Raw genomic sequence first — 12233 nt, 5'->3', positions numbered from 1 at the left:
AGTGCCAAAAGTGCTGCCCACCGTATTTAGGATGAGGATGATGATGACGAGGAGGAGAAGAAGCCTTGGAATCCTTCGGCAAGCTAACGAACTAAACGCTCACGCTCAAGTCCGAAGAGTTGAGCTGCCCACTTGTTGCGCCAACTGTGCCAATATTTAGCTACCGATTTGCACGAGATAATCAATTGAATATAGTAAATAATAAGCAGCAGTAGAGGAGGCTGCAACCCGAGTGCCTGGGTGGCTTCGTCTCGGTAATTTCGAGGCCCAATTCATGCCTTGTGCCTTGTGCCAGGCGATTCATGTAATTTGATCGCTGAGCAAAAGCGTGCTGATCAGTCTGGCAATCGTTCAGTCTGTCAGTTTCGCAGTCTCTCAATATCGCAGTCTTTGCGTGTAATTGGATTTTAAGAAGTAGCTGATTGATAACCTTGCTTCGGCTTCAAAAAAAAGAAGTCTTTGAGCAACGCCTCCGGTGCAACTGAAGCTGCCGCAGAAACTTTGTTGCAAGCACATTAATTGCAACGCAGCAACGCAACGTTGCGTTGCGTGTGCTGCAAAACATTTTGGACTAATCAGGTGGCAGGCACATAGAGCTGCCTCTAATCAATCATACGAACACGTCGAGGCTGGCGCATTTGTGCAACCATCTTGACGCCCAGCACTTGCCACATTCATATGGATGAGATTGTGGGCGTCGGTTTGAGGCGTGTCTTAGATATTAGATTTTAGACTTAGACTCGAGAACCAACACCTTGACTAATAACTAAGCTAATACTCTCTTTAAGTGCTTATAAGTACGCAAACAATCTACGTTAGTCTAGACGAGAGTTTCTCAAGAGACTTAAGAAAGGAAAAAGAGTAAAAAAAAGTAAATAAATAAAAAATAATGTGGAAATTTTCTTACCCATGTCTGTTGATATGCCGCCGTATTGTGTTAAATCAGATCTTATCTTACCTGAAAATGCAGAAGACCAGAGAGAAGAGAAACGTTTAAAAAATGCTAAAAAATTGTTAACTCTCCGCATCTCTCAAGCTCTCTACGATACATCGCAACTCCACTTGGTCGTCATCTCAGCGCTAATGCTGCAAGACGCTTCAAGTGGAAGTGAGTGAGAGAGAATGTGAGAAAGAGAGAGAGAACAGCTAGTTGTTGTTGTTGTGGAATTAAGGTTAAGCAGCCGCACGTGGTGGGGCAACTTGGGTAAATTGAAACTAAAGTTTGTTGTTGCTCATACAATTGCTGTTATTGTGGTTGCTCTTTGCTGTGGTTGCTGTTGTTGTTACTGTACTGCTTTTAATGCAGCAAATTGATAGTCGTGCTAGTTGCGAGAGGGGGGAGCAAGGGGAAATTGCAGTGGAGACCAGCATACTGCACACAGTAGCCAATTAAAGACACGTTCCTTTGATCTTCAACCTATGTTATGCTACTGCTTGTTCTTCAGCACAAGCGTAAGCTAATACTTTTGAGATTAACGAGGTTTTTAATTTCAAATTTGATTTGAAATTGGAAAGGAATTCAATTTATAGGCAATGTTCAGTTTTGAATTTCAAATATTAGCTAAAATTTTAAAGAATTTATATAATTGTAGCTAGCACTTAATCTTAAAATTAGATAAACATTTGAAGATTAAATAATATTTAAAATTGAATTAATAATATTCTTAGAAAATTTATTAAAATTAATTAAAAATTAGTTTTGAATTTAGAATGTCTTTTTAAATTTATGAAATGTCAAGACACATAATTTATTGCCAAGAAATATAAATTGTAGTTGCCAACTTTTAGAATTTAAAGACTGAATAAAAGACTATTCAGTTAAACTTAGTTTTGAATTTTCAATACATGGAAATAGCAGTTATCTATCAAATTTTTTTATTTGAATTTATTAAATTGTGATATCTTTAATATCAACTAGAGACAATCTTATTAAATTCTTATTATTAAATGTTGAACACCCTTTATTCATTATAAATCGTTGTTGCCAATTTATCTTCCCGTTTATATTAAATTCTTATTTATTTATTTTGAATTTTGATATTCTAATGTCAACTAATTTGCAGATTTAATGCCCACTTCAGCTTGCGATATAAATTCTATCTTTTATCTGTTGCCTGTATCTGATTCGTCAGTCGCTTAAGTTTTCCTAATCGAACATCTGCCACTTGACATTTCGTCTGGCACATCAAGTGCGCTTAAATTGGCCATAAGCATCGCAACCCTATCTTCATTTTCTTTCTTTCCGCCACCCCCTCGAAAAATGAAATGCTCCCACTCATGCGCCAAGTGTTTTTCGCTGTGTCTCGTATTTCTTTCTCATTTTTTTTTTTGTGTTGTTGTATTTCTTTCTTTTTTTTTCACAATATTTAGCGCCGTTTTTTGTTTGTTTATGCTGTGAAAGTGCAAAATGTAAACAATCAAAATGCCAACGCGCTCAACTGTGGGCGGGCAGGTGGCTAGATGGAAGTTGCCGGGGGTATTGGGAGTAGGGGCAAGGGGGTAGTGTAGAGTCGTTGAAGGTGGCACAGCAAAAAGGTAAAGTATAAAAATATGATTTAATGGCAGCGATAAAACACGTGTGTATTTAAATATGCGCGCCTGGCGCCTGAGTAAACGTAATTTCCCACTAAAGAGAGACGAGTAGAGTGGAAAGAGAGCTAGAGAGCAAGAGAGAGAGAGAGAGAGTAGCAGACGGACACCCAGCCAGTTGCAGATGCAGACAGCAGACAGTAGACACAGCGCCCAAAAAGAAACAACAAAGAAAAATATTAAATTAAAAAGAAAAGCGAACACACAACTATGTGGCAAAAGGGGCGCCAACTAAAAGTAAACGGAAAAATTTGACAAACGTTGTTTTTTTTTTTTTTGCAGGAGCAGCAATGAAAATTATGAAAATTGTACAAATAACTAGAGTGAAAGAGGGAGGCAACAACAGAAAAGGGGAAAAAAAAGGGCAGCCACTTTAGACAAATTCAAACAAATGGTTGGCGGGTCGCCGCAGCGTCGGCAGCCAGTCAGCCAGTCAGCTGGCCCAACAGTCTGGCACCGGGAGTCTGCAACACAACTTGCCCCAAAGAGGGGCAAGAGCAAGAGATAGTGTTTACATGCGACGTGCGCGTCGGAAAAAATTAAACATTTAGTTTGTGGTCTGCTAACCAGTTCGTCAAGTGCAGACCACCGAGAGACTTCATTCCCTTCCATCTTCCCTCTCTACACTTCCCACTTCCATTTCCCGCCCTGTTTCTGGTCACATCCCCTAGATGGTGTATTCACACCTTTTAGCTGATTTTTATGACTCTTTAAAGCGCCGCACGCTCCAGACAGAAAACCCAGTCGCATAAATGAGCTGCATAACAACAGACAAGGAGAGCGAGAGAGCGTCTAGAAAGAGATGGCAGATAGCTAGTAGAACTGATTCTCTTCATTTGTTTGCACTTTGGCTGCAGCTTGCGTTCAGGGCGTTTTATAGCCCCATCAAAGGCGATGATATAAATCTTAATTGCCGACCCAAATAAATAGACGAACACCGAACACCAAACGACGAACGTTGAAGTCGAGTTGAGTCGAGCACATGTCGAGACCTCATAGTAAATATACGTATACTATATCAAGTCATAGGCAGTGGCTACTCTTTTACTTAAGAAATAGACGAAACTATTTTGGTAGATTTCCAGAGAGCGTCGTCGTCTTCACTTTCGTGGAGGGAAAACTCGTTAGCTATTTAGCATAAACACTTTCCAGCCAAGCGACAAGTTTGACCAGCAAACTGATAAGAACTACGGCAACAACAATAGCAAACAAGTTGCAACGAAAGAAGTCATTAAGGAAACATTAAATTGACATTAATGTGCAAAAGGCGCAGGCGGAGACGCAAACGAAGGCGGAGGCGAAGACAGAGGCCCCAAGTGGTCAGGCCCCTGGATACGGAATCCGACTCCGAGTCGGGCTCCAAGTTGTTGTTGTTGTTAGTGTTGTTATTGTTGTTTGAGGCGCCAATGCGGCTTCTGTTAGGGCTTCGGTTGGAGAGTTCAATGCACGGCTCTAAATCATAATAGTTAGACTATAATTCATGCATGGAGCACATCGATTCGCTTTTTCCCAAATATTTAAACTGGTATAACAGTTACCCACTTTTGCATGCGGCACTCGTAAATCACACTTGCTGCCTGAGGCGAAAGTGAAAAGCCCTCGGAAATATTGTACATTTTTAAATGGGGAATAAATGTGGAAGAAATTTAATTAAAGTTACTAAAATGTTGAAATTATAAAATAATATTTAAACATGAATATTGAGATACTAAAATCATTTTTAAAATTCTCTTAAAGAGCAAAAATAGTTAGATGAAATTTAATTTAATTTAATAAAAATATAGGAAATTTAAAATGATATTTTAACCAATATTTTCTTTATTATATTCAAATATTCTTTAAATGAAATATAATAGTTTCTTTATGATTTTTTTGTCATTTTAGTTACTTTTAATAATACTTTAATTAAAATATTTTATATAGTTTTCTTTTGTTACACGTTACACTTGGCTGCTTGTTCTACGAAAATAGTAAATTTATTAATCTAAGCATGATCTGCAACCCTTTTATGCCACAGTAGCTAAACGTTCTCGAAATAGTTTCAAGATCCATTTGATTGTATTAGTTAGTTGAGTGGCAGCTAATCGCAAGAGCTTGTTGTTGGTCTAGTGCCTCAAGGTGGTCATTGAATAATTGTGAACCTATAAATCTTTGTCTCTTTTGTTTTCAAGATTTCTATCTTAATTGAAGCTCATTATAATATGCGTTTCCTACCAACATAACGCAACTTGTGTTACCAAACCGATCGTCGCTCAGCTTCGGCTGCCCATTCATGGACTCATGGAACTCAAAAACTCCATAATATGAAACTCTGAACTGATACTCGTATTCAAATGGCAACCTAGCTGGAGATCGAGTAGCATTTGCACTTGGTTAACTTTTGATCGCAATCAGCGCGGCAAAAAAAATCAAATCGAATCGAATCGAATCGAATGCGATCGCAAGCGCGGGGCCCACCACCAATGAATTATTAATAATAAATAAATCATTATTAAAATCAAAATAATACGCAAATATGCATATTATACGACAGTAATACACAAACACACACACACACACTCGTATACAGCTGCAGATACTTTTAAGACTGAGAGATACAGACACATAGATGGCTGTATCCAAAAAAAAAAAACTTCATGGCGTTGGCAACTTGTGTTTCTTTTCATGTTTACGCCACTTTCTCATATGTATGATGTATTGGTGTATGTGTGTGTGTGTATGAGTGTGTGTGTCTGTACACACAAGTGGTTATAATGAATGATTTGTTGTTTTATAATAAACACGCCGTACGACGTCGCAGTCGGCGTTGTGGCTATGACGTATGATGGGGGACCTGAGCCCCAAAATGTTTTTATTCTTCTTTTTTTTAGGAGTGTTGTGTCTCTCATGTGTGTGTGAGTGTGTGTATTGGCCACTGCGGCGCTCAGAGCCCTTGCTGCCTGGTAAAGTTCTTCTTCGTTCTCCTGCACTTCCAGCTCTTCACTTGACCCTTTGGTATGGCGCGTTTTCGTTGCATTTCAGCCCGAGTCGTGTTGTTGTTTTTATTAGGTATCAAAAACACCTTAAAACATGATTTTGCAACTGCCAAGAAAGGGCCAATGAACACTGACACAAAAACAAGCAAACCGCTTGCCAAAATTATTCAAAATATATTTTATGTGAATGCATAATCAATCAAGCGACTCATCACATTTTATATGTGATCAAGCAAAACTCTTCTATGAGATCATTCATTATATACTATAATCGTTTAAGCAAACCTGTCTAGACAAATCTTGACATTCTTGCACAAGTATTGTTTATATTTTTGTTAAATTTTGCTGCTTGTTCGACTGAATTATTTAGAGTGAATATTTGTGTATTCATATGAGTAAATAAATTTGGCAAGCAATATAAAATAAATATGTATTTTTTTTTTCGAATTTTACATTAATCAAATTATTTACAAATTTCAAAATTAGTAAATTTGAATTTTCACCCACTGTTTTTGGGCTATAACCAAAAATTGTTTCTCGCCCTGCAGTCTTATATTTTTTTCAATATATATTTTTTTTTTATTTTCTTCTTTTTTTTTGGGCCATGTGTCTGGGCCACTTTGTGTTGTCGTCGTCGTCGTCGTTGGTCCGCCAAGTTTTGCGAGACGTTCGAGTCGTTGTCCGACGGCCGCCAAGGTGCTTATTAAATTCCTTATTTAAAAATACATTAAAAAATGCAAGAAGCTGCCGAGGAGAGAACCACGCAGACCAAAAGCCAGGCCACTGGGACTCATCATCACCATCACCATCAGCTGAACCAATTTCGAAAACGGATTTGATTTGCTTTTTGATTTTTCCATTTTTGCATTCTGGATTTTGCATTTCGTTCGCATTTGTAACAAATATGATTAAAAGCGTGCGTTGAAAATGTTTTCCTGTTTGCAACCACATCAATTGAATTCTTTTTTTTTTGTGGCGGGGATTTTGTTGTTTGTGGTGGGGGTTGGGGTTGGAGTTGGGGTTGCGTGCCACTTGTGGCCTATTAATTGCATGTTACATGCATTTCGCAGTTCCACTTCCATTGCACTTTTGCACGACGGTGCATTAGCATTTGAACCTCTCCTAACTGCAGTTTTCAATGCACTCTCTATGAGTTATGCATTATGAGTTATGAGGGCAGCGAGCACATTAACCTTGACAGCATCAAACCGAACTGAAGAGAACTCAACGTGCCTTCGTCCTTTGTACGTGTGAACCACAATTGCATTGCATTGCACACAGTGCAACTAATTGACAGAGCCATCTCTCTCTCTTACTCTGGCAGAGACAAAAGGTTTTGTGGGTCAGTCTCAGTTTGGTACCTGATAATCGAGAACATTTAGAGACACAGCAAGGAGGCTGCCTCACAAATATGAATTATGATTGCCGCAGGACGTGTCAATTGCAGGATCAACGCAAAGATTCTCAAGGTCATTGTGTGACAAAAAAAAAGAGCAATAATAAGAAAAACATGTGCAAGATATCGATCTGAAATTTGCCAAACAAATTTTGTAGCCCCCAAACACAACACACACACACACTTAACCTGTGGTTGTGCGTGGGGTCCAGGCAAATAAAGCAAATTTACGAATTTACGAATTTATGTTGAAATTTATCGATAATGACTTAAAAGCCTTCAGGACAATGATTTAATGGCTCCGCGCTCAACGTGTTCACACATAACACACACACACACACACACACTGGCACACACACTTGCAAACACACTCGGACAATGCTGGAGAGTAGGTTCTCAAATCTTAAACCATGTTTAGATACGATAAAAACGGAATTTTTCATTATTTCTCTCGATTTTTGTTTGGCTTTGGAGGCCGCTGCCTCTGTTGCTGCTGCTGCCAAATGATCGATGATCGCTGGAAGTGTGCGCCGATTTATTTATGGCTTGATTTGCTCTTTTCCTGCCTCGCGCGAATATTTGTGCGATGGAATCAGTGCAAGCTCAGAGATAGCCAAATAAAATGCTTCATATTGAATTATTTGCGCATTGCAAATTATTTCGAGTGTTAAATAAATCACAAAGTGCCAACAAATTGCAATGGATATTGATTTTAATCAAGATTTCAGCTCTTGATTTCGACAGCAAATTAAGTGCATTATTTACTCATACAATTTATAAATCGAATAAGAATTTCTTTTTTGTATTGCAGCATTTTTTCTATTTTTTTATTCAGCAAAATGTTTTTAATCATTTATGAATACTTTTTCAGAACAGAATTTATAATTTAAAGAAAATTTTCTTTATTGTATCTGCAAAATTTTTTGTATAACTGCATTTTTTCTATTTTTTTTATTTAGAAAAATGTTTTGAATCATTCATGAAAACTTTTTCAGAACATAATTTTTGTTTCGAAGAAGATTTTCCTTATTGTATCTACAATTTTTTTTGTATTTGTTTTAAAAGTATCTATTAAAAGTTTTCAAGCATTAACGAAAACTATATTTTCATAATAGAACAGTATTTATTTTTTAAGAAAATTTAACTCATTGTATTTTCAACATTAATAATGCTAAGAATAAATTTATATAATTTTTTCAGAAGAAGATTTTTTTGCTATTTATTTTACTTTGTAAAATATTAAATTTAATTTATTAACATTCTTCATACTTTTCACTGAGTTCATCGATTGTTCACCTCACACAAATTCACCTTATATGAAGTTTGAGGTGAACTCGAAGCATATATCGTATTCTTATTGGGATCACCTGGCATTGAATTCTAGATGAAACTCAGGTAAAATGTGTCGAATGAGAACTTCAGTCTTACTCGACTTTTGCCTGTTATACCAAAAAAGTTGTAATTTAAACATAGCAGTCAGAGTTTGAGTGTCAAGCGAGTCAACTGATCAAGGAGCACCCTGTATTTGCCGACTGCAATTCATCATCGGCATTTCAGTTTTGCTCTCGCTGTGGAACGCATAAATTTCATTACGATCATCTCGGTGTTATATCAGAACCGATTGATTGAGATTGAGCCACACGTTGGGACCAGAGCACCAAAGGAGCCTGGGATCCCAATCGAGAGACTTCGATCGAACCAGTCTTCAGAAAGAAAAAAAAACCTGTCGCTTTTTGCAAGTTCCTTGCGCTCATATTTAGTTCAACTTTAATTGTTTTTTAACCAGCTGCGTCGCCTTCTTTTTTCTGCCTTTTGTAATTATCGATAGCCCAAGTGAAATTTGATTGATTTTTGTTCGCGGAGCTCCACATTTCACTGGGCTACACAACACAATTGTTTTTGCCCCACGGCCATCAAAAAGTAACAAAAATTTTAACACGAAGTGAAATTTATGTTTGCTCGCTGACCACCTACATGAGAGCGCTCATAAATTGTTGGCAGAGGATTTTGAATTTAATTTATTCGCATTGTTCATTGTAATTGATTGTGAAATGCAATTTTCCAAATGATTGGCTGAAAGTGTTATGGCTACGCTTGCGACAGAGCTTATCAGCAGCGACTTGAACCTAAACTTGAACCCAAAAGGCAACTGATAAGTCTATCACAAAAAAAGAGAGAGAGAGAGAGGGAGAGAAGAGAGAGGAGAGTGGCAAGCAGGTGGCAACAGGAACTCGGCTGGTGGCCAACTTGAAAGGGCTGCTCAGTTGAGAGTCCTGCGACGTGCTGTACATAATTACATAATGGCGTTGTTAACTGTAATAAGCGCAACTTCTGCGCTCAGTGTGTGTCCTAGCAAAAAAGGATTTCTTAACGCTGCTTCGTTGCTGCTTCGTTGCTTCGTTGCTCTGCCATGGCCATAATTTACAGTTGCCACTGTTGGCAGTTAACTCGCGCTGCGCTGCGCTGCGTCGCGTCGGTTGCCTCTTGTTGCACAAATTGCAGCTCACTTTTGTTGCCACTTTGCCGACGTCGTAGCGCAACAATTACTGACAACGTTTCGTGGAGCATCATTAAAACCAAAGGTGACAAAAATTAGTAAACAAAGTGTTGAAAATTATGAGACAGCACAGCAGCTGCTGCTGCTGCAAGGCGTGTGGCAACAGCAACAGACGCAAGTGGCTTGCACCTCAATTGCTTGCCCCGTGTCCAGTTCGAGTGGTTGATTTTGTTTATGAGTCTGTGGCAGACAGACTTCAAGCGAAAATTTGCGCTAAGCGAACCTGTGATTAGACCTATCAACTTGATAGACATCGCTCCTAATGTGCCAAGCATTCCATTTAAATTACGCAATAAACATTTATATAAATTTGCATAATTTCTGTATTATATTTTTAGATGCATATTTTTGTAAGCTACAAAAAATATATCCAATTAAAATATTCAAAATTTTTTTCTCATTGTAAGTTAAGCAGAAATTATACTTTGTTTTATAATATTTTAAATAAAATATTCGACAGTAATTTCGTATGTTTATTTTACAAATTTTTTAACGCAATTATTATAAAAATCGTGTTTAATTTGAATAAAAACATTGAATGTCATATATTGAAATTTATTTAACATATTTTTTAACACAATTAAATTACATTTTTTTAACTTTTTCTGTTATTATAAATTCAATATTTTCGAAGCTAAATTAACAACCATAGTCAAAAAATATTTTGATTTGATTTTTTTTGATTTTTTGCAAATTAATAATTTTTTCATTTTAGAAAAAGCTGTTTTTGAGAAAACAATTGATGCAAAATAATATATAATAATGTAAAAATTTGTCGAAATATTTTTATTTTATAATTCAAACTTTTGCTTTACAGATTTATAAATTGAACTAATTCGTCTGGTTTGTTTTTTAAAATACCCTATTTTTGTATTCAAGAGTAAACAGTTTGCAAACTGTTTAGTACAAATTATATTTATGTTTTCACAGCAATTAAAAATATAACACATTTGCTTCAAGACCTATTAATGACGCTTATTCACTTGACAATTGGTTGTCTAATGGCTCATCACTTGGCCAGCGAAACAACTAAAACAACAGTATATAGAACAGTAACAACAACTATAGAGCAACAACAAACAACAACTGACACTTGAGGGTGACAACAAATGAAAAGCAAACAAAACTGAGAAATTTCGAAACGAAAAAACTAAGCTTATGTTAGATTTGAAGTAGAGTAAAGCCACTTTTGGGCTGGACACTCACTTTTGATTGGATCTGCTGTGGACTCACCTGCGATTGCCATCCAGGGGTAGAAGGTGTGATTGCCGGGCTGGTGTAAACTGCTGGCGGCCGCTGTTTGTGCCGCTGCAGCGCCCGAGATGGTACAATTGGCATTCCAGGCTGTGGCCGCGCCCACACCGCCGCCGCCGCCCACGCCGCTGGCCGAATTCTGTGCCACACCGCCACCGCCGGCTCCATTGCCACCGCCCCCAGCGCTGCCGCCACCACGATGACTGACCGGACTGCCGCCCGATGTGTCCAAGTAGCCGCCGACGCGGGAGTCGGGCGTGCAGGCGGATGGGCGAACGGGCATGCCACCACCGCCGCCGGGGTTATTCTGTCCATTGGCCGTGTTGGGTGCATTGGAGCCATTTGAGGTGTTGCCAGCGCTGCCGGTGTTGCCACCGCCTCCGCCACCGCCGCCGCCATTGGTGCCGCCCGTGTTCCAGATGTCCTTGTAGCCATTGACGGCATCGGCCTTGATATTGAGACAGTCCTGTTTGTAGGCGCTGCCAGCCTCGCCGTAGATCTTGTTGCAGGCAGCGGTGAGGCTCGCATCGTACGGCGAATCCTGTGTGGTGCGTTGCAGATGATGATTGGCGTACGGGGACATGCCCAGCGACAGCGGGAAGCCTCTGTAGGCGGCCGCTGCGGCGCTGGCCGTCGTCTGATCGTGATGGCCGCTTGTGCCCATTGTCATGCCCGAGGCCTGATGCGGATGGCCATAGAAGCCGGAGGCCTGTTCAAAGTACGAATTCATATCGTTGCTGCTGTTGTTGTTGTTATTACTGTTGTTGTAGTTGTGGTTGGCGGTGAGAATTTTGGCGGTTTTATTGCACGACTACAGCAGCTACCAAAAGTAACTGCACGCGACGCACTCAACACTCGTATACGAATAAACTTTCAGTTATATATGTTTGTGTGCTCACTGGGCACTGGACAAAATTCAGTTAATTAACAAATATTAAATTTTGTAAATTTTTTTGTAATTTTAGTTTTCAGTTTAATTTCGATAAATTATTGCACTTTGTAAAAATACGTAAAATTAATTTAGTTTAAATATTTAAAAAATTTATTGTAACAAAGTTTCGTGTGGCGTATACTTGATTTTGGTTTCGTAATAATTTTTATTTTTAATTTAAATTGCACTCGTATTTAATTCACTTGCACCATACTCTGTGTGTGTGTGTGTTAATTAGTAAATATTGATTTGAAGAAGATTTGAAGTGGTGGCGCCTATTCAATCATTTCGAATTCAATGACTTGTTTAACATTCATAGTGTTATCATTATTGTTATTACAAACTATTATTATTATTATTGTTGCTGTCGCTGTAGTTGTTGCTGTTGCTGTTGCCACTGATATTGTTGTTGTTATTATTATTGTTATTATAATTATTATTGTTATTAGCGTTGACCGAAACGACCGACGACGGCGACGCGCGCTTCACGCAACACTCACACACGTTCAACTGACACTTCTGGTTCAGTTT

General features: G+C 38.4%; 1 protein-coding gene across 5 annotated transcripts in view; it reads right to left on the bottom strand.

Annotated features, from left to right (window-relative positions):
• Positions 1–11658, bottom strand: part of LOC117574784 (homeotic protein ultrabithorax) — a 91588-nt gene extending 79930 nt beyond the window's left edge. For 2 of the 5 annotated variants that reach the window (XM_034258741.2, XM_052006523.1), the window contains exon 1: positions 10751–11658. In XM_034258741.2, the coding sequence (XP_034114632.1) occupies positions 10751–11501 (751 nt within the window). In that variant the 5' untranslated portion in view covers positions 11502–11658. Of the gene's footprint in view, positions 1–907; positions 959–10723 lie in introns of all 5 variants that reach the window. The other 3 variants (XM_034258739.2, XM_034258740.2, XM_052006522.1) reach the window with 3 other exon arrangements.
• Positions 11659–12233: the final 575 nt, after the last annotated feature.

Source organism: Drosophila albomicans, chromosome 2R, assembly GCF_009650485.2.
Source record: "Drosophila albomicans strain 15112-1751.03 chromosome 2R, ASM965048v2, whole genome shotgun sequence".
Lineage (NCBI taxonomy): Eukaryota > Metazoa > Arthropoda > Insecta > Diptera > Drosophilidae > Drosophila > Drosophila albomicans.
This window is presented reverse-complemented; position numbering and strand designations above follow the sequence as displayed.